Here is a 24,287-nt window from a genome sequence, read left to right as displayed (position 1 = left end):
AATTCAAGTTAGTTGGTTAATCTTATCAATTCAAGCTTAATGGCTATAATTGTCGAGGAGACAAGAAAAACGCATGTAATGGACTGAGTAAATGCGGAGAGTGCCCACTCACGATGGGGATATATATATATATATACTAGGTCCCTAGCCATTCGACAACTTAATTTGTCACATAATGACACAACTACTACCAGAACTCAAGTGCCATGCAGTTGTAGTGGATCTAGAGATTTGGAATGGAAGAAAATAGTTGATGGATGAACTGAAAAGTATATACAGGCTCAATGTAGATTTCTGAATTCCACTGCAGAGTTATAAATATTCAAAATGTCAAAAATCGCCTAATCTATATATCAATATCCGCCCGTAAATTGGCATCAATTCTGATTTGGCACCTACCTCAACTGTACTTTGGGCCTAGAAATTCTGACCCTGGGCTGAACCATCATTCTCCCATGGATGAAGACTGGTGTGGATTTGCCATCCTATGAAAGACTATCATGAATGGTGCTCTTTAGTTTCCTCAAGAGAGAGATGGGGGGCAGAATACATTTCTAGAAGGATAACTGGTTAGATGATCTAACTCTGGAGGGAAGTTTTCCTCTTTTATTTTAGTGGCTGAAAACAAAGAGGCAACAATAGCCGAATCCTTCAAGCTGATTAGAGGAGAAGTAGTTTGGAACCCCAGATTCTGTAGAGCTTTTCAGGACTGAGAGGTGGTGGAGGTAGTGAATCTTCTAAACTGCCTCAACATTCTTTTAATCCTCAGTGAAGTGATCAATGGACCTGGAAATGGAGGGCTAATGGGAAGTTTTCGGTTAATCCTTTGTGGATGGTTTAACAGTTAGAAGGGAGTCAGGTTTTCCATCTAATCAAGTTTGGATTCCCTCCCAAGTCAATTTCTTAGTTTGGGCTTTAGGTTGGAGGAAATGTCTAACAAGTAACAAGAAGCAACATGGTAAGAAGAGGAATATACTTAGAAGACCTGAGCTGTGGGATCTATGGGCACGAGGAGGAATCCATTGACCGCCATCTATGTATTCATTGCAGTGGGCATTAGTTGGGTGATGCCAGGCATGGTTTTCAAAACCTGACCGAACCGGACAGTTGGACCGAAAAAACCGGTTCGATCACCGGGCACTGTTACAAAGCTGGTATCTCCTGGGCTTATCTAAAAGAGACAAACTCATTGGGAGGACTATTCCAGCAGCAGTGATTAGCACCATTTGGTCAGAAAGGAATAACCGAGTCTTTAGAAAATAATTTATCAACATTTTATTGTTGCTAGGATAGCTTCTTGGTTATCAGTCCTGCCTGAGTTTAGTAATCAGAACATGTTTTTGATTCTAAATTCAGTTAGTCTATGGGACACTTAAAGCTGTATCTTCTGGGGAGGATTGTCCTGGTACCTCCCCCATTGTATGTTTTATTTTAGGAATAAATTACCTTCCCTTTTTCAAAAAACAAAATGCCCTCAAAGGCCAAATACAAAAGTATTTGGCAAATTTGATCAATTTTTTATAATATTGATATGTTATTCTATTTATATTTTATCAAAAATTATAATTATTTCTTTTAGTTCATAAATTGGTGGATCCCACGATCAACTGTCATGAGTGAACGTGTGAATGGAGTTGCCATTCTCACCTACACCTACAGTAGACATGCTTTCATATGTATTTAGTACAAAATATTTGAGGAAATTTTTTTTTCATTTGGTATTATGAGTTATCTTCGAGTTTAGAACTTTAGATTGCTTTGTTTCGTTTAAAGCCGACCAAATAATTAGATCTTCTCAAATTTTGGAGTATTATAACAAATATATTTTTAAAGCAAGGTTCCAGGTTTTGATGTATCAGTTTTAAGGGTCACCAAAACAGGAAACAGTGGAGCTTGGCTTTTTTAGGGTCACACCGTACATATAATGCATTATGTATGTCACTCGGCACCAAAGTTCGAAATTTCGATAAATATTTTTTTTTTTTGAAAAAAAAAGGCGAGTTATACAAGCCTCGGAGTACTTCTTCCCCTTACATTCGCATCACAAATAAAATTAAAATCATGTCTTAAATTAATTACTATCCTCTCAATTATTAAGAGCTTTACGAGTTAACCAATCAGCCAATTGATTCACTTCCCGATACGCAGTATGCTTAAATCTGATATTTAGGTTAAAAAACTCAACAAAGTTTTGACATTCCCTAATGATACTAGCTAATCTCCACAAGGGTGAGACTTGACCATTGAGACAATCTATAACCAGTATATTGTCTCCTTCGATGGTGATTTGTTGGTCCCTGAAATTAATCGCGATGTTGATAGCCTCCCATGCAGCCCACATTTCCGCAAGGTTGATCGTCGTGATACCAATCCCAATCGCTTTGGTCTCGAGGACGTAACCTTGATTGTTCCTAGCAACACACCCAATGGCACAATTGCCATTAATCAAACAGGAAGCATCAAAATTGATTTTGATGCAATCAGTTTTGGGCCTATACCACTTAACAAGATTTAAACTTTTACCGTTAGTGATACCCACGCAAAAAGAAACTTCTTTAATTTCATTCCGGTAAGCAAAAGCTCTGCCAATGATATTCTCTGCATTATTAAAACCTCTATTAAAACATTTATTATTTCTATTCTTCCTTATGAACCAAGAAACACTTGCAAATTTTTCTCTAAAGAAATTATCCCTAGAATAACCATTTGGCTTGTTTAGTAAAGACCACCACTGCCTAACCGACGAGAAAGAGTTTGCAGGAATCGGAAATTCCTCATCTATTCTGCTCCAGATTTGTTTAGAGCTTTCACATTTAATAAACAGGTGATCAAAATCCCCTACCTCCCCACAAAAGACACAAGCTGGATCAATCCCAAGACCCCTGACTATAAGATTATTTTTCGTGAGAAGTCTATTATTTAATAAGAGAAATTTTAATTTTTGGAGAGAGCATGAGTTTCCAAAAATTTATTTGATAGTTGATTGTAAGACACTCACCCAAGGTTCAAAATATCGATACGCCGGTATGGACATATCGAGCGAATCGATACTCCTTTTGGTAGTTTTTTTTTTTTGCCAACTGGTTCAAGGGAGCCAGTTTAGGTCTTCGCCACACCCTGAACCGGTCAGACCACCAATACACCTACTGTAGGGGCATATCGGTGGGATGCTGGAACGATACGTATGGGGAATCAAACCATATTAGGAGCTTACCTAGTTCGGGGTAAACAGGCCTTAAACCGACCCCTCTGAAGCAGGTTGAAAAGAAAAAACTAAAAAAAGAATGAGGGAGCAACAAAGTCCAATACGCCCCACCTAGCTCGGCACAAATTCCAGCAAATATCAAAACCTAGATCATTTCAACTCTCACTGATATTTGCATTTTGCATGAATGATTGAATCTTACCATTGGTTTCATTCCATAACAAAGTTAAATGGAAAAGCTGTTCTTCCTTTTATTCCTCTTTTTCAGCTTTCAGTGTTACTATTGACTAGATAGTTTTAGAGAAGAATCAATGGGGTTCAACCGTTCAAGGACAAGGACAACAGTGAACCTACACTTTTAACAAGGAGATCAAGAAATTAAACTTTTAACAACGCCACAAGTTGACAGAATCACAAACTTGGGCCCCAAGTTCGAAATTCAATCCCTTTGTTCTTTTTTTTTCTCGCTTTTTTCAGCTTCAGTTTATTATGAGCTACATACTTTTTCCATTAATTGATAGAGAAGAAACAATGGTTCAAGGACAGAAGTGAAATAAAACTTCAACAATGCCACAAGTTGACAGAACCCCCCAAACTTGGGCCTCAAGTTCGAAATTCAATCCCTTAAGGCTCCATCAGGGTACCGTAAAACTATAGCAACATAGATAGCTATTAGCAACTCCAATTATGACTAGCACCGGCAACCAGTTTCATATCCTACTATGGTACAAAATATGTGGCAACTTCCATTCCACTCGTAAAGTAGCCATTAATAGGAAAGCATGAAACGAATGATCCCTTGTCATTGCAGACATCTAACATTCTCGGGAAGCTGAGCGTTGTTCCTACAAACTCCGGTAGTCTATCACAGTGACCTCATCTTCTGGGGCATCCAAGTCCTGATAACTGCATCCAATTGAATGCAAATATCAGTCGCACATTGTAAAGAGAAGTTTGAATCTAGCATAATGCTAACATGTAATGTATGAGAGCATGGCCAATCGAGAGGTTCATTTGGCATTAGTTCGTATTTTTTTGCCAAAACTAACGGTGATTATTGAACCTCCAACACTGGTCGCAGCAGATACAAACTCTACCAATGCAAGTGGCAGACAAAAAATTTTACTTGTTACAAATATGTATAAAAGCAAATGCATATGTCACCAACATGAAAGAAGCCCTTGCATGTGTGTTTCAACGACCACCATATAGAACTTATTTACCCAACAACAACAACAACAAAAATTGTCATATACCCATGAAACTTCATAAACAAAGTAAGAAATTATGACCAAACATCCATAAGCAATATAACACTAGATGTTTTGCTATATGCCAAGACAAGAATGAATCACGACCAAAAATCTCAAAAACTTTTTAAAAGCTACAGTTAGGCCCAACCTAGCTGTTACATTTAAGACTCCGATCTTTTTAACACAACAAGCAAGGCAATAAATGAGGTTTCCATGCCTAGGTGTGTGATGGAGATCATCCCTTTAAACATAGCTATATCAGATGCTTCTAGGAGTGGGACAAATGGTTTACAAAACCAATGTACTGTAAATGTCCTAGCCAAAAGTTATAGTGTGAAGGATAGACAGATCCTAAGGCTGCGTTTGGAAACGATGCACATAAGTGTGAATGCAAATATGTAGAGTGTAAAACAGTTCATATAAATTGCAAAGTTGGGTTAGTTTTGCACCGACAAATTTACCTTCTTACCAAACATACTTTTAGCTGTAAAGGATGCAAACATGAATTTCAATAAAGCATATGCATTTTTTATCAAAAGCCCACTTGAATGCAAACTTACTTCTTTTTTATTGTTGTACTTTTACATCTTATTATCAATGTAAATATGCATTGGTCTGTCATTTGTCAATGCATAAATATAATGTTGCCAAACACAGGCAAAAGTGAACCAGAGTGCAAATTTACCCTGAACCGGGATTTACACTCCATTTGCATCGTTTCCAAACGCAGCCTAAGGCATGAGGGGTAGGTCTGGAGAGAGAAGTAATACATCCAACCACTCCAGCTCCAAGACATGAAAGTTGTAGTAATAATCAAAAAGAGGAAGGCATTTTTATTGATACTGACTTGAGTATGTTGCAATCTGGAAATCAGATTCCTTGGATGGAAGAAGTATAAAAGTTGGGAGAAGACAAATTCCAAAAGAGAATGATGATTACCTTATAAGAAATCAGTTTCTTTGGTCAGTTTCTTCATTTCTATTTTTTATTCATTTATTCATGGACAGAGGAGGTTGGTTTAATTCAAGGGCCTACAAATATTTTCATTCAATGCAGCAAGGGGATGAGAAATCAAGTTGGGACGTAAAATGGGAGGATGGCATAATTTGCAATGTAGTTGTGGCAATTGAAAGGAAGAAGCTGGAAAGTGCTACCAAATAGAGTGGAAAGTAGGATGAGGGTAGAGCTTCACCAAAGAGAAAACCTAGGGCAAAGAGGAAAAGTTTGTCTGTATGTGATGTGTCTAGAAGGGGGTGAGGCTTGCTGAAACTTGAAAGTCAACAGGAAGTCAGTTCGATTTGGTTACTAGTTTTGGCAGCTCCCTATTTTTTTGGTAATAAAAGAAAATTTTATTAAAATAAAAAAGAGAGTACAGAGGAAGGTGACCAGCAGGCACCTGAGAGAAAAGAACTACATCTCCAAAAAGGCCAAGACCACCCACCAAAACTCAAAACAACCCACCATATGCCAAAAAACACCACCACTAAGCAAAAGCAAGACAAACAAAATTGTACAACAATAGAACAAAAAAGGTCCCTCTCTCCATAAGCTTAATTAGAGACCTCTTTGCTTCTGTTAAAACTTTCTTTGACTTTCTCACCTTCTTTGCATGACCAATTCCAAACCCCCTTTCAGTCTTGCAAACACTTTTTAGACCTGGACTATTTGATGAGTTCTCCCTCTGTTGAATCTTCTAATAGCATTAGGTTTCTTCTTCAAGACCCTCAGTGCCTTTTGACCATCATTAATTATTTATTTCATTACAGTTCCAACACCACATTTCTCTCAAAAAACTGATCTTGTGCCAGCTCTCCTCTCCTCTACAATCTCCTTTAATCAGATCTAACTTTTTTTTATCAAACTGTGATCTTGAGTTGGCATCATTCTCTTCGGCACCCAAGCGAAGATCTCATTTATTCTGCAAAGGTATTGGATGTCTTTCTTGCAAATCTTTAGACATTTTCTTAGCAAAATCCTCCCCTCCAAGCATATTTGTCAAGGCGACACCTAGGCGGGCGCCTAGGTGTGTAGGCGCTTTTTGGTCTCACCTCGCCGAAATGCCATATGATATATATTATATATAACCTATTGTAAGCTTTGTATATTTAATAATTTTTTATATTCCAAGTCTATAATATAAATATAGACATGATGCACTGAATCATTATTTTTATTTATTTCATAAGATAATAAGTTTTTTATTAATTTCTTATCTCATCAAGGACCTCAAGGTTTCTGATAAATAATATTTGAAGATGAGTTTGAGAGGTATGATAGAAGGTATGCTTTTTGTTCTTCTTTCTGGAGAAAAAACAGGGGCTCCGCCCCTTCTTCATTTTTCGTTTTGGAACAAACAGGGGCTCCGCCCCTTCTTCATTTTTCGTTTTGGAACAAACAGGGGCTACGCCAATTTTCTTTTTCTTTTTCTGAACAAAAATAGAGGCTCCGCCCCTCCTCCTTTCTCTTCCACTTCTTTGTGGAACAAAAACATCAGTGGACTAGAACACTTTTTCTTTTTCTTTAAACAAAAACACTCCTTCTGGAACAAAAAAACAGGGATCTGCCCCTTTGTTTTCTTTTTCTGGAAAAAAAGATTCATCTTCATCGTTTTTTGAACTAAAACAGGGGTGTCTTGTCCATGATTTGTGAGGTTTTTATTTCATGTTTTCTTTCTTCCAAGACAAGAAAATAGGGTCTCTTCCATCTGTTACTTCTATTGAAATGGAGAAAATAGGGGTGCATCCCCCTTTTTTCTTTTTCTTTTTTTGACATTAAGTAATGCCTAGGCGACCAGGCGACAAAGCGTTCCCCTGTCGCCTAGGTTCGCCTTGGCGCCTTGAAAACTATGCCTCCAAGAATAAGTAGCCTCAATGCTTTACTTACTTCCACTTTGGTTTCCACCACCTTTTCCAGATTGACTGTCACCACAATTCTCTCCCCTCTCTCTCTTAAACTCCCCACTTTCTTCCCATTCCATTTTTGATGTGCTACTGGAGTTTCAGGAGTTTTCTGGGCTATAGGTTGGTTGCAATGGCATTTCATCTGAACTGTTCACCTAAAAAAGTTTGGGTAATGGTCCAATATCGCTCAAGTGATAGATTGACTGACCAAGAGGGTGTTTGGTGTCATTGTTGTTTCTACCTGAAATGTTTTGTGTTAATCAATACAAATTGGTGAGAGATATGAGTTGTCCATCACATATTACAGTTACTTCAGCTAAACCAATTAGACTTCACCCCCCCCCTCCCCCAGGAACAAGAAGCATCAATTTAGTATTTCTATAAACAGCCTCCTACAACTGCATTTTAAAGTATGCCTGTTTAACTATAAACAGCCGCAAATAACTTGAATGCTAATTTGTATTGCTCAATCCAAAACATTTCAGGTAGGAACAACAATGGTTCCAAACACCCTCCAAGTCATCCAATTATAATGGGGTCCACCAATAAGTCTACACTATGGATGACCAGAAAGTGGAAACAACTAGGAACTAAGAAAATGATGTCCAGAGTCCAACTCATTTAAGAAATAATAAAGTACTAATTTCATAAAACTAACAATGGCATTATCGACTTTAAAAAAAAAAACAGTATAAAATAATAAAACATTAATGGTAGTTGTGGTGGTGATGACACACAAATCAAGAACAGAACTATCCGGTAACACCAAGTTAAAATAATAATTTTATTAACATGTAAATGTAATAGACATGATCAATTACCTTCGTATGCGTCGAGGATCTTGTCGAAAAGCCGGAGAAACAGCAAGTAACGGGCCTGGACCACCAATTTGAGGGCCAGGCCGCCCTTTCCTACCACTGCCTTCGTAAGGAGATGGCCCCCCCTGCTCTCTCAACATCCGCATAGCAACTTCAGGTGGGGCTGGAACAAAAGGTCCTAGAGGACTGGCAATAATTTCCCAAACATGGTAAGGTTTAAAAGAAATGGTGAACAAGATATGAGATGAATAACTACACTCCATAAACAGAAACAAATAGAAACCAAAAAGCAAACCTACCCAGCACCCGGAACAGGCATTAATACTGGAGGAGGAGGGGGCATATCTGAGGGAAATGATGGTGCAGTACGCATGCCTTGTGCACCAAAGGTATCAAACATTGGCTCATCAGGGTTTCCCCCTTCCATTCCACCAGTAGACTGGAAATCACGAGATGGTGAATTTTCAGATCTATCATATCTTTCATCATCACCTCTGTCTGCCCTGTCATGCTCCCTCCGGCTTCCCCGATCATCTCTGAATCGGTTATCTGAACCAGTTCTACGCCTCTGCAGCTTGTCCTTCTACCACAACAGGAATTGGATTGTCAGTTAAGGCAAATGAAAAATGTCATGACATCTTCTAGCTGAATCTAACAAAATAATAGTGATACAAGAACAGAAACCAATAATATAAAGCATAGATACATGACAGCAAAGGCAAATCAAAGGAGCCAACAAATAATCACCACCACTTCAGAATAAGTTGGTTGTCTTGGGACTGCATTGGCCTGTCCTAGACAAAGATTTAACTGCCACCCTTGAAAAAACATTCGACAAAGAAGTGTAAACTGCAATTTTTGAGATGGATGCATATAAAGCACCAAGTCCATATGGTTTCACAATTGCCTACTTTCAAAAATGTTTGAATATTATGAAATCCGGACTAGTGGGAGATTTTAAGGAATTTCATGAGAGGGGTATCGTAGTTATTGGAGCCAATGCTATTTTATATCACTTATTCCCAAGTTCCCACTTGCTTCTTGACCCCAGGATTTTATACCCATCAGCCTAATAAAGTCTATAAATTATAGCAAATGTCTTACCACTGAGATTGAAGCATGTGCTACCCCTCTCATGAAATTCCTTAGTTATTGGAGGAGTGCCGTAGTTATTGGAGACAATTCTACTTTTATATCACTTAACATAAAAGGATTGATTTGGAAAGGATTGATTTGGCATATTTTCCAAATCAATCCTTGTATTGGCCCTCAAAGAGAGCCAATGCTACTTTTATATCACTTAACATTCCAACTTATGATCTTCATTATCTTGTATTTTAAAGGATCCCTTGAATACCAATCTATCTCAACTCTCAAGTCCCTTCTGCCTTCTACTTCTCCATTTCTGTCACAAGTAGCATTGGAGGTTTTCAACTTCAGTTTTCCTCTTTATACTGCTTTTGACTCCCCCTTTTTGGATTCCAGGCATAACTCTAGCTTTCTTTGGACTCTTATTTCCTTTGGAATTATCCATATTCTTAGGTTGCAATCCTAATTTCATTTAAACTTCCTTAATTGCTCCTCAGTTCAAATTCCAACTTGATCTGGATTATTTTCTGGTTCCTCATTACCAACTCCCACTCCCCCAAACTTTTCCCTATCTTCATCTCCCAACACCAACACCCCAAATCTTTCCATCACTACTCAAGATGTATTCCCCATATTCTTCTACTTTGGTTGGCCTTGTTTATGTCCCCACTAAAGCAAACTAAGCATGATCTTGTTCAGCCGTTTTCTTGTTAATAAAACAAGGCTTTTAGTTACCAACCAAAAAAGAAATAATAAGTATACAAAGATAATCACAATGAAATAGCATCATAAACAACCTTCAATCATAATCAGCAGCATTTTCTTGCAGATCATACACATAGAATAAGACCTCTTTGTTGTCAATTATAAACAAGGAGAGACATACACGAGCAATAAGAATAGATCTGACAAACACAAAAAAAAGGAAATTCCAATGACAAAATCAAAGGATAGAGCACAATCTCCTTCATGAACAACAGCTAGCACAATCTCCTTTCTGAACATACATACCTTCTAACAAGATTAAATGAATCATGAGTATCTTGGTTTCAGTTTATATTAACCATCCAAAAGCGCAAAATAGCAAGGGATTAAAGAAATCAAACCATAAATGATCACTCTAAAGAAAGGCCAGCATGGGGAAAGAACGAGAACAAAAAGGAGCATTAGGACATTGATCGCATGCCCCAAATTTTACATTATATACTGTTTCATTTTGGGAATCAAAGAGATTCAGCTCAAGAGTTCAAGAAAAAAACTAGAGTCTAAAGATAAATCGCACATCCAAAAGTATAGGTTATCACATGTATTTAATGTGTGTGTGTGTGCATGCATGCATTATAGGTCCAAAGAATCATACCGGAAGAGGTTGCTGCATGACAGGTGTCCCACCAGGTGCATCGGGATCGCTGCAAAAAGTAATAATATATTAATCATTGTATCATAGAAATGACCATATGCACAGACATTGATAAAAAGAAAAAGAAAAGCTGTTAAGCCCTTACTTCATGTAATTTTGGAAATATAAATCTTCACGCACTTTTGAAGTTAGCTCCATAACCAGGTCTGGATGTTTCAACCTCAGATGCTTATGAACAAATTCAGCAGCATGGAAGAGCTTTGTGCAACCCTTGGCTCCACAACCATACTTCCACCCATACTTTTCATCTCTTATCTTCCTGACATATGGATCTAAAGCTTCAACAGCAGCTGCATCAATCTTCTCCTTGGCAGTCATTATTTCCAAAGGATCTTGACTCCTCAATCTCCCTTGCCAAAATGAGTCAAGTTTCTTCTCCCAATCAGATGCATTTGTATTTGTTTCATCATAGCTCTTGCCCTCTGCCCTCACATGCCGAAGACCCTTGGCATCATTTGTCTCAATCATGCCATAGTAATCCACACCATGAATTCGCCAGAGGTAAGTAATAAGTGTATCTAATAACTCAATCCCCTCAAGGCCCTTTACAGAGGTTAAACCCCGCACAATTATAATCGGCCCTCCATGGGATTTCTCACCATCCATTTTATCATGATCACTGCTTCCAAGAATGTTTTCCTCAATCCCTTTTTCTGTGTCAAGCTTACGAACAAGAGCCTGTGCTTGTTCAATATCAACTTGAATTCGTCTAAGTTCAGAACTGATTGGGTGAGCCTTAGGAGCAGCTGAAAGAAGATCATTTTCTTTAACCGGTCCCCTACCATGTCTTCTTCTTTTGCCACCACCATCTGCTTCATCTTCAGAGTTGGGATCACTAGCTTGACCTGATTTGTTTGATGATAAGGCATTGATGCCAGGTCCTCTGAATATTTTATTAAAAAAACAAGGAAATGGAGTCAACAGAATGACTTGGATGCTTAACCAAAGCAAGGAAAAAACGAGGACCAAACTTACAGGTCCAATGTTCCACTTTGTAGGTCTAGCAAAAAGTCCTTTGAAATTTTTCGAGCATTTTCATTCCTCCTATAAAGAAAATGTAACAGAAACAAAACAAGAAAATTTAATTCAACTACATACATATGTATGTATACAAGAAAGAATTGATTCTCCATAAATTTTTTATTCATAACTAGCAGTACTTGGTATTTCAAAACAGGAAACAGCTTAGGAACTAAAAAAATTTCATTTACTGGCTCATGAACTTTTACCATTTTAGGCTCATTGTCAGTTATTATATTAAACACAAAATAAGTAGAACAAACCTTTCAATGACTGACAGCAAATTTGTTGGATGATACTTGTCTCTCAGCCTATGTCCATAAGAAAATCCAATTAGGAAGATGGAAATTAGGAAAGACATGGAGGAAAATACAAAATGGAACTGTTAAACTAACAATACCATTCCTCATCTTTATGTGCATCAAAAAATGTACGCTTCTGGGTCGAAATATACTCTGATCTATACTCTTGATACCTATATTATGAAAGACATATCAGCAGAATATGTTAGCATATTAGTCATGTCCAACTATAGCATTCAGGAATCAGTAATCCTTTGACAACATTAGGTACCTGCGTTCAGCTTCAGCTGGTAGTATATCATCTTCAAGCTCTTGAATGAATTGCTTATAAGTCATCAAGCCTTCTCTGAAACAATTTACACCATGTAATATTACAATATTGTTATGAGAAAATAACTCTAGGAAAGCAAGTACCATGGAATAAATGAAATGAAGAAAGAACAAGATGGAAAGAAAATAGCAAAATACGAAAAAGGTGGGAAAAGATATCCTTAAAAGGAATATACTAAAAGGGCAAGTTAATGCCCTGAAAATACTTAAACATTTTTGGTTTCTACTGCAGAAAATGTCACCATGTGAAGAGAAAATCAAAAGAGGTACTCTGAAGCAAAAGAAGTAGGTAAAAAGAGGTGTCTAAATAGTTGGATTTTTTTCTTAAAGTAAATTATGATGTTATCAGTTAAATGGCAAATTCCATATAATCTTTAAGAGTTTAAGTAGGATGTAGGAGAAATGTACTATAGCTTCTTTCTGATTATATCATTCGCCCTTACTTTTTTTATCGATAATCGCCCTTACTATTTTCTACACATTCAAATTTCCCCCTGCCAGTCTGCCCTGGTACACCACACGGTAGGCTTTCCCATGTGACCCCTTGCCCAAGCTTAAGAGACTGAATACTACTTGCTGCTGTAGACATCCACCAGAATTAGCAGTATAGGCTGGTGGCCAATGTGCTGCTCTTACCAAAAACCTTAAGGTCCAAGGCATTTCTTCCCTAGATCAAATCTAGTTTATGACAACTTGAAAGTCCACTTCTACTAATTCAGGACTTCAAGTATGATTATTGATATTAAGTATTAATTGAAATCAAACAAATTAGTGTACACTACAACTCCCACAGAAAATTTGGGTAAATGGTGGAAAAGAAGGGTATAACCAAAAAGGAAACACGCTCAAAGGAGGAAATAAAAATATAGGCATTGACAAAAACTAACCCTTTTATATATCTATACTACTTTAAAAAGTACGAATAGGCTCAAGAATATTTCTGGAATTTTGTGACGACAAAATTTACCCTTCTATATTTAAATTTATTGATAAAAAATGATGGCAAATAAGGTAATTAGTTATTGATATAAAATGAGTTGAAAAGATTTAATTTTAAGATAATCAATGCATTCAATTATCTCTCATTAAATACAACATTTAAGGCATTAATTTGCATTCACCTTCATTGAATCATATATTTAAGGCTTCTTTGTTTCTTCTCATCATTAAATTCTAAAATTAAATACATACATTATAAATTAATAATTTCAATAACATTAAACTTATACTTTTAAAATCTACCTGGAAAAAGTGGTGTATTCATCTAGGTGGTGGTAAGAAATTAAACCATTTGGGTCAAATGGGCCAATCCTTGTTGCCACAATTAAACAAAAAAAAAATCAAAAATATATAAAATGCAAAAAAATATGGAAATTAAAAAATGGGAATGTTTTTAACATCATATATTTGACATACTAAACAATAATAAGTATGATAAACAATCTTTTAAAAACCGACACAGAGGCCAACCCGCTTTTGCCTTCAGGTCATAGGTCACCAGTTCAACTGTCAATGTCAAACGAGCCAAACCGCTCTGTGTCAACACTATGTGTGTGTGTAAAAATACATATTTTATCTATAAATAGTATATTTATGATTTACATATATCATAGTTATGCTTTACATATATTACATATAATATATGTATTATGTTATATTTATTTATGCTTTTTAATTCCGTTTTAAATTTAAATTTGTTTTCTAAAAAATATTAAAAACTGCAATTTGGGGCCAAAAAAGGGTTTTTTTCGCAAAAATAGCAAGGCAAGGCGCATAAAGGCCTTGGGACGTATAGGTCTTAAAAAGTTACTCGAAATTTAATTTAAAAAGAGAGAGAGAGAGAGAGAGAGATAACCCCAATCGGACATCGTTATGGCTTCCAAAAGTTTGCACATAATTAAGTGTGCAACATGCGACTTGGTTACTGGGTCGAACGGGTCAATGGTTGAACCACCCAAGTTGGATGGTTTTTAACCAAAAGAGGGAGTTTCAACAAAACCAAATATAGAATCAAGGCCGAGTGACGGTTCAAACAGTTCATTTGGCCAAGTCATCAACAAGTTGAAAACATTGATGGTAAATAAGAAATGTTTTTATTAATGATGGAAATGAAATGTAAAATTCAAAACCAATTGGAAGTAAAACTATTTTCCAATTATCTCTCATTAAATCTCATATCTAAGGTATATTCTCTTATTAAATCCTATATTTAAGACATTGTTCTCATCATTAAATTATACTAATTAAATCCACAACATAAAATTAATTTTAATAATATAAAAATAAATATTTTGAAAAATAATTTGAAAACAAAACCATTTTCTTCTCTCGCTGGTGGGTAAGCAATTCAACCATTTTGGGTCAAATCCGTTAATAAATAATGCCATAATTGAATAATAATGATAATTAAAATAAATATAATATATAATACGAAAAAATAAAAAGAACCGGGCATGTCATTAATATTGTATATTCATTATAATGAACAAAAATAAGTATGAAATGTAAGAAGTGTTTTTTGTAAATGATGAAAATGGAATGCCAAAATTAAAATCAACCTAACAATGAAATGATGTCATATTCAAATAATAACTTTTTTAAAAATAGAAAATACAAAGAATCACAAAAATAAATATTATACATAAGATATAATGTTATATATTTATAAAAAATAAAATATTGGATACATATATAATATTATACATTCATTATATTGAACAAAAATAAATATTATACATAAGATATAACCTTATCAATGGAAATGTAATACAAAATTTAATGTCAACCTAAAAATCAAACTATTTTTCTATTTGGGCCATGGGTTAGTGGTTTGAGTCAAATGGATTAATCGATGATATAATAGTTAAATAATAAATATTTAAAAAAATAAAAAAAGTACAAGTAATCAAAAGAATATATAAAAAATTAGATATTATGTCAAAACAAAAAATAAGTGTGACAAGTGAAACTTATGTATATAATGTAGATGAAAATAATTGTTAAAATAAAAACATTTTGGAGCATTTCTAATGTTATATAATCATCATGTTAAATAAAATAATTGTTAAAATAAATATTATTTTTTAAGACAGAAATGGAATACAAAATTTAGTAGTAGTAGTAATAATAATAATAATAGTTGTTATTGTAATTTAAAATTTCTACAGGTGCACATTTAGTACAAGTATTTAAGTTTATTTTTAGCCATATTGTTACTTTTATTGATTTTCAATTTCTATCCTAACTATGATATATCTAAAATTCAAGTAATTAATATGAAAAAAAATCCATACGTGCAACGCACGTGCTTAATTACTAGTATAAAAAGTATACATAATATAAAGGAATTGATTTTTAAATAGTGGTTTGGTGAAATACTCCAAGTGACCCAGGAATATTCTGGTCCAAGCGCTTCCAAGAGAAACATGTACACAAATGAAAATGTAACATGGGGGAATGTTTTTAACTGCATCGACAGAAGCTATGAAATGGAAAGAAAAACGAATGCCAAAGGAAGATACATATGCTATGAGATCTTTCAAGCTAATGAAAAGCAGATGGCATGTATACCTGAAAAGTGGGGTTTGAAAGGACGGTTGACTTTATCAAAGGTGAACACATGAATTGTAGGAGATCCAGGAGGAATGGACTCTGGAACAAAAGATACCAAACTTAAAAGATAGTCCACAAAAAAGGTGGACCATCAAACACCATCCACATCAATAGCTAATTAAGTGCTTTTGATGGTTATGGTTGAGAACGTAAGAACATAAGGTTTTGGTCCTAACAGTATATAGGTTTTTTTTTATGAATCTAACAGTATATAGGTAATTGAACAATTTTTTTCTCTCAAAAAAACAGTATTATAGGTAATTGAATAATTGGAGATCAATTGTAGAGAAAATCATTGGTCATTTGGTGTTGCCACCAAACCTTCAAATTAAGAAGTTTAAAGCTTACAAGGCATGCTTATCGTCACTTCGAGCATAGACATTAACAGCAAAGTATCTTAGTTCAAAGATAGCCCAGTATATGCAAACAAACTAGTATATGGTGACTAATCTGTTGGAGAGAAGAAACCCTTTGAACCAATTGGGATCATAATCTTTGGGTTACCATTTAATTTGCTCGAGTCATCAAGCAAATTGGCAAACTCTGTGGTAGATTTGTTGAAATAACCGATAAGACAACCCTTTGTACACTGGTGTATGCCTTTGTGCACCTGAGGTTCAGCTTTTAAAACAATGGGAAAGGATTGGCAAAGGGGAGAATCTCCACACAAATGATCCTCCCAAATTATAACCCAAGTTTGAGACAAGGAGTAATACTTGATCAATGTTTTAAAAGACGAGGGCGTGACGCGATGCGTTCCACTACCTAGAGGCATGAGGCGTAGTTCAAAACGCAAGAGGCGTAAGCCTCCTTAAGAGGAGAGGGATTAAGAGGAAGATGAAGAGGAAGGGGGCATCTCATTTTTTTCTTTATTTTTAATAAAAGTCTTTTATATTAAGAAGAATAAAGATGCATAACATTAGTTGAAAGGGAGGGTCTTGTCGTCGCGGAGGCAATCAAGCGAAGCAAGCAAAAAAACAAATTGGGCTGCATCAAAAAGGGTGTGGGGATCTAGGGGGTGAAGCCCTCCGACCGAAGGGGCAAGGGGAAACCACTTTCTTTCCCCTCATCTTTTCTTTCCTTTTCTCTTTTTTTCTTCTCTTTCTTTTTCTTTCCCTTCCCTTTCTTTTTCTTTCCTTTCCTTTCCTTTCCTTTCCTTTTTCTCTTTTTTCTTTTTTTTTGTCTTTTTATATAAGATGTGCATGCGCCTCATGAAAAAAGCGCAAGAGGCATACGCCTCAGAGGTGTCAGCGCTTCTGGCATACGCCTTAGGGCATTTTGGGAGCGCCTCGCCTAGAGGCGCCTCCAGGCGTACACCTCCCACGCTTTTTAAAACACTATACCTGATATGTTGGGAGAAAATAAGTAGTGGCATAGCTGGTTTCAAAGGACTTCAAGAGTGTTATTTCTATTTACAAATGAACTCCACCCTTTGGAGTCCATGCCAAATTTCTCAAACCCAGAAATTCTCCACCATTAGACCTAGGAACTTTTCTAACCCTAACTTCACATCCCAAAAGACCTATATAATCCCTTCAAGAAATCCCTAAGATATTGATATTACAATAGTTGCATCATATAATTCCGCACCACATTTTCAACAGCTTAACCAGGAGTAAGGTTCCTAGAGCTCCTATTGGGGTTAGCTAGTTAATTTTCTTAACACCAGCCTCCAGTTTGTATGCTCCTTAGTGCGTGCTCCTTACATATAGCCTTTATGGGTTATCCTTTGGTCCTTCCTTGGATGAATAACTCCGTGTTCTCCTTTACTTTTTTTTTTTTTTTGAATGATGAATGAGAGTGTTCCCCTTTACTTTCCTCCAATAGATTCCTTTTTCACTCATAAAAATCAGCGTTTTAGTAACAAAAAATGACACAAAATTCAGGATTTGAAATAAAGAATGCAAAAGAATTCTAACCTAACATAGACAAATTAAATCACTAACCTTTGTGCATTCCCTGTGTTTGAAGCATCACCATAACCTCCACGACCTGAATCCCAATCTGCAAAAAATACATAATGAAGTATAGTCCGAGCTCAACTGTGACAACAAGAGGAACCTAGGTCAACAGTTCATCTACAAGTTGAAAATTGAAAACCAGTGAATAAATATGCACCTGACTGCTTAAATAGGATGTCACACCCATATTAAGCTCATTGCTTTATAAAGGTATTAGATACAAAAATGTGTGGCAACGGTGTACACATTAATTTCAAAACAAAAAACCAATTATCTCAATAAAGGCATTTGTTTACATTTTAGGTACTAGAATAGCTTATATAGCTGAAACAAAGATATACATACTTTTTTTTTATAAGTAAAAGATTCTTTAAAATTTCAATAATCAGTAATGATAAGCAATTGTTACAAGCTTCCCCAATAGAGGCACAAGAAACAAAGATATAACACATGCAGATGTCACCCAGGACTGCTATTTATCGCAAAGAGAACTCTTGACTCTGAAAAGTTTTAGGATTCCAAAGTCAATAATGAAAGTGAAAAGCTTTCATAGCTTAGCCACATTTTTAAGGCGATTCATTAAGAATTTTAGCATTGCCATTGCCAAGTGACTGATTGCATGAAGTCCACAAGCTTTGTTTGAATAAATGAAGCTAAAGATAGCTTCAATCTAATCATGAAAAAGCTCACTAAGGCACCCGTTCTGGCCTTACCTAATTTTGAAGAAGTAATTGAAGTAAATGTAATGCATCTCACATAGGAATTGGAGCTATCTTAAGTCAAAATGGATACCCAATAGCTTTCTTCATTGAGAAGCCGTATGAAGCTAAGAAACACTATTTTGCCTATCACATTGATGTTTATGCTATAATACAAGCTTTAAGGTTTTGGCATCACCACCTCATTCACAAGAAGTTTGTACTATTCTAACCACAAAGCTCTTCGTTTTCTAAGTACCCAAACAAAGATCAATGCCAGACAAGCTAAGCGGGTTTCCTACTTCAAAGAGTATGCATTTGCAATTCATCACAAGTACTAAGAATAAAGTAGCCAGTGCACTCGGTCAAAAGATTTGTCTTCTGAAAACTTTATCCTCTAAAATTAGATTTGATCTTTTACCTGAAAAATTATGGGACCGACCCTTGCTTTCGTGAGATATGAAAGGTATGCAAATTTGGGCAAAATGATAAATTCAATATTTTAAATGGTTACCTCTTTAAAGGAAACCAACTTTGACTTCCAAAAGGAGTCCCTAAGACTACATGTCATTAAAGAACTACATGATACCATGATGGAGGAAAAGGTGGCCATTTCGGAAGAGATAAAAACCACTGACAAGGTTTATGAGCATTACTTTTGGCCCAAATTAAACCAGGATTTAGAGTGATTTATTCAATGATCAATTTACCTGAAAACATTCAAAAGGAGAAGTTAAATGATCAATTACCTGAAAACCCACTTTGATAACCACCAGATGATCGATTCATATACCGACCATGAGTCCTTTCATCAGTATATCCAGGTCTGCCCCCACCGGTACCACGATCATATCCCCCAACATAATCATATCCAAACCTGCATAATCATATCCAGACCTGCATATCTTAACAATCGAACAATATCTAAACAACATTTGCATAGACAGCATTTATTCATAAATAACAGAAGCACTGCTTACAAATGCAGAACCACAAAACTTATACAGGACCATTAACAGTCCCCAAAAGACTCTTTTTCACAAATTGACAAATTAACAAATTTAGGAACTGGTGGTCATAGCATATGATCGACTGTCACAGCATCATGAAAGAAAAAAGTTCACACAACAGCATCTTTTCTTTTTCTCTTCATTATGTGTGCACATTGTACACCTTCAATCTTTTTCTTTTTCTTGTGTGTGCTGGCACTTGTATATGTATGTGCTTATGAGATAAGACTGGAAGTAATTACAGAAAGAGGCATTTACAGAAAGAGGCAGGGAACATTAACTTTCACCCCTAAAAAGAAACATGAGACTGCATTCCGCTTCTCCCACAAATCATTTGTTTCTTCAGTGATAAGAAATAAATTGCACTGAATCAGCAGTTGCACAAAACCCAATTTACCATAATCTATTTCCGTATATCCCAATATATGGATCCTTGGTATACATGGGCAGCTTTATAAGTCATTCACATAATATTAATACAACAATTATACTTTTACCTTTTAAAAAGATAATAGAATGATTGGAAAGATTCCACAAGAAAAAATAGCGACTCTCAAGTTGCAGATGAACTACATCTGGATAACTGCAATTATTCAAACATTTGTTTTTTTATAGATATTACTCAAACTATATTATTAGGTTCTGGTGATAAATAAAAGCAGTGTTTTTTTATAGATATTACTAAAAGATTATCAGCTTTAAAACCACATTACAGTAAGAAGACATCCATCAGCTTGGAGAAGCAGAACCTAAATTCATTCACTACCCTCTTATAGATCCCCAAGAGTATGAATACAATTATGCAGAACCTAAAAGCCAGCAAATCCTATCAATTTGCACCTGCCATGCCAATAACCTCTTATTGATTCCCTAATTGCTGAAGTGACAGCACAATGAGAAACAATAAGACATGTAGATATGGTGGCAAGCCATTTATCCCTTGAACAGTGATGTAGTTGTGTAGAAACTAGAATTATGAACTGTCATAATTTGTAGATTAGTAATTTTTAGCACATCATTACATTTGAGTTATTTTCATACTTGAAATCCATTATTGGATTAACAATCCCTTTATGTCTACAACACTGTTTTTTATTGATAACCAAGCATACATTGCTTAGTTATATAAGAATTATACATTCATTCTACAACACTGTTTTTTAGTTTAAAAGAAAAAAAAAATGAATCTTCATTAATAAAGTAAACTGTTAGAGTCTAACAGAAAGAGTGATCACCGATGAGAAGAACCCCTGATCTGCCATAAAGAAATGATGTTTTGTTTTGCTCATGTAAGTTGAGAGAGGCATAGAAGAAGAGGTTATCATGGCTTCCCATAAGCCTATTTTTTATGGGTTTTCCCCTAAACCCATTACTTATGGGTTTCCCCTTAACTCATTTTAGAGTTTTTTCTTTATCAATAACCCATTTTAGAGTTTTCTAGACTGAAAATTGGTCAGTTATCATGCCCTTACATCCTTTTACCTTACTTATACAATATCATATAATTTAGCTGCAGTACAACTGAAATTTTTATGAGACCGGATTTCCTAAAAGCAAAAGCCATGCAAACACTCTGCGAGTCCAGCATCCGGTTGCACACAACTTTTGCTTTCAGGAGATCCAGGATCAATCTTTACACCTCTCATACAGACATACCAAGACTGTAAATTCCAGTCCGAATCTCCTAAACTTGAAGCTCTGTCATAAGTTGTATACTAACCAATGAGAATTCATCAAAATTCACAGTGGTGGTTTTGATTGGTAAGACTGTCAGAAGTGAGATATCCGACTATCATAACTACCCTTTCTCACTTATAAGAGTCTGACCAATGAAAGCCAACCCCATGAATTTTTACAAATTCCCATTGGTTAGTTTACAACTTAGCATAAAGGGTTGAGCTTAGGAGATCCAGCATATGTAAATTCTTACTTATCAGTTATGTGATTTCATGTATATATGAGCTAAGAACCAGCTTCTAGATATTGAGTATTTACATAAACTGAACTATTTCAAACCACACTAGTGCACTACGCACATGCAAATTGCAGCATGGGCTTGTCAGTATGTTCTGTTTGCCAACTCTTTAACCAATATTCTGTTTGTCAAATTATTATGCAAAACACTCATGGTTATCAAAGCCTCAAGCGATTATGGGTATCAGTGGACGCCTAGCCACCTAGGTGATAAGAAATTTATAAAATAAAAGGCTGAATTGGTTAGTAAAAAACAAGGGTGGAGCTGTTGTTTTATTTAATGTAAGAAAGCAAGGAAATAGTAGAAACAAAAAACAATAATAAACTCTTTTTACTGCTGTTCTTTCTTTTTCCCTTCACAAAACTCTTGGATCTCTTAAACTTCAATAGTAAAACTTTAGATATAAACGATATGCATGGTTAGAATAGAATGTATTAAGATGTGGTGACATTAATCATATTATAATAAGACACCCAACTTATGATCATTGTCGCCTAGGCAGGCACCTAATCACCTAGATGGGCGCCTAGTAACCTAGGCAACGCGGCAACTCCTTGGAAACTTTGCACATAATATTTATGTTCAACCACATGGACTGGAAAAGAACTAGGAAGAGATGAAAAGACCCATCCTTCAAGAACTTAACAGGAGGATATGGATAATAAGACAGAGGAGTAACCCATCTATGAGCCTAAACCCCACTGCTGATTGACCTGTATTAGAAGCTTCACACAAGGGAGAGAGAGGATGGGGAAGCATCATAATGAAATCCTCTAAGTAAAGAGCCCTCTCTACCACCACAAAACATAATATGGTCAATAGGATAGAAGAAAGACCCCTTGTATCTTGGTATCCAAACTATACCTAACCTCCAAATTCAAATTTATTTCTTTAGCATCCACTTGGATAAGAAAGAAGCAAGTATCACAAAAAAAAAAAAATGTAGAGAAGCACCTCCAAGTTTTTCCCTACAAAAGATCCAGGCCTTGAAAGATGGGCAATAACCATGTGGGGGCTTTGCAAAGTTCAACAGCCAGAAAGAAATTCCATTCTACAGGATTTGAGTTTCAGCAAGAAGAGCACATGCCAGCAAGAAGAAATCCGCATATGAAGCACGAAAGCCAAAGACGAATTCCAGGTAAATCACTCCCATTCTTATCCATGCTTCCAAGGTACATATAGATTGTAAATATGACCCTAACAGTGGTTCTGTCGTCGCTGGTGAAACTCCCCAAAGAACCAAGAATTAATCGATCAATTACATGAACACACCTACTGAGCTACCTTTTTCCTCTTAACTGTAATCAAAATGCCTCTAATTCCCCGTCACTGCAATCCCCCTCGAAATATTAGACCATATAATGCTATCAACATAGCTCCAAGAGACGTAAACCTAAATTCTTTGAGACAAAAGCCTCGAATCGAATAAGAAACTGCCATCGTTCTGAAACACAAATAACAGAATGACAACGAGAATGACAACCACTCACTCACCTTCTATCGTCCGGTCCAAAGCCACCACCCCTAGGGCTTCCACGGCGGCCATCGTAACCACTATCATCTCTCCTTGAGCGCTTGAAAGGCGGTGGTGGAGGAGACCGCCGAGGAGGAGAATGGCGCCTGTCACGATAAGGAGGACTAGGACTATTTCGACGTTTGTAATCCCTATCCCTCTCCTTTGGCGGAGGAGAGCGGTTCCGGTCGTGGTAATCGACGCCACCACGGCGGTTAGGAGGACGATCGATGTCCCTGTCGTCACGTCTCTCCCTAGAATCTCTGTCCCTTCTCCTCGACGGGGGAGGAAGCGGTGGTGGAGGTGGAAGGTCGTCGTCGTCGTTCGATTTCTCTTTCCTCTCGGACTGGCGATCGCGACGGCGATCGATAGATTCGACGGGCATGTTCATCACTTCTGCCATTAATAGAAAATCAAAAACCAGTTGAGGACGAGAAAGCTTGAAACCCTAGGAACCGCGAAGAGTGAACGAATCGGCTCACGGCTGGAACAAAAATTAGTGTTCAATTGGAAAGAGAATGACTCAAAGAAGCTAGCTGCCGTGAAAATGTGAGCAGGCGGAGATGTTTGTTTCGTGCATTTTATCCCTACTTGGAAATATGCACGTGAAATTTAAAACATTAATCTTTAGCAAGGGTGTGTTTGGTATGATTGAGTTGCGTGCCCCTTTTTATTAGGGTTGTCAATGGGTCGGGTCTACTCGATAGAAATAGAACCGAACCAATTATGTTGGTTCTGGTTCTGGTTCTGGTTCTGGTTCAGAGTTTTATCCCGTTGGTTCTGATTCAGAGTTCTTCATTATGTGTCCTGATTATTATTGGTTGGGGACCGGTCTTAGCTGTCCCAAACCGATTAAATATCATAACATTTATGATATATTAATGGTATTTTACGTACTATCAATTATAGTAGATGTCTAAAATTGTCCATCTAATAGAAGTTCTTTAGGCTATATTTGGTTTGAAGGAAAATGTAGGGAAAGGAAGGGAAACCAATACAAGGTTTGTAAATGTTTCCCTTCCTTTCCCTCCTTTCCCTACCTTTTCTTTCAAACCAAACATAGTCTTAATGAAATTCTATGCACCCCTAAACCCTTTCGCTTTTCACTATTTCTATTATTCACTAGCAGTTCTAAACCCTAAACTATTCTCATCTCATCGGATGCCCGCCCACTAAGGGAG

General features: G+C 36.3%; 1 protein-coding gene across 1 annotated transcript; it reads right to left on the bottom strand.

Moving 5' to 3' along the window:
* Positions 1 to 3,636: 3,636 nt before the first annotated feature.
* On the bottom strand, positions 3,637 to 23,695 carry SE (C2H2 zinc-finger protein SERRATE (SE)). Its single transcript, XM_010253317.3, has 12 exons — positions 23,088 to 23,695; positions 19,358 to 19,485; positions 17,896 to 17,953; positions 12,279 to 12,353; positions 12,106 to 12,180; positions 11,969 to 12,016; positions 11,661 to 11,729; positions 10,771 to 11,568; positions 10,626 to 10,674; positions 8,476 to 8,759; positions 8,180 to 8,362; positions 3,637 to 4,111 (listed from the first exon to the last, which is right to left on the bottom strand). Exons 1-12 carry the CDS (start codon positions 23,507 to 23,509, stop codon positions 4,051 to 4,053), a joined length of 2,250 nt encoding a protein of 749 aa, XP_010251619.1. The 5' UTR covers positions 23,510 to 23,695; the 3' UTR covers positions 3,637 to 4,050.
* Positions 23,696 to 24,287: the final 592 nt, after the last annotated feature.

Source organism: Nelumbo nucifera, chromosome 7, assembly GCF_055504915.1.
Source record: "Nelumbo nucifera cultivar China Antique chromosome 7, China Antique-T2T, whole genome shotgun sequence".
In the NCBI taxonomy this organism is placed as follows: Eukaryota; Viridiplantae; Streptophyta; class Magnoliopsida; order Proteales; family Nelumbonaceae; genus Nelumbo; species Nelumbo nucifera.
This window is presented reverse-complemented; position numbering and strand designations above follow the sequence as displayed.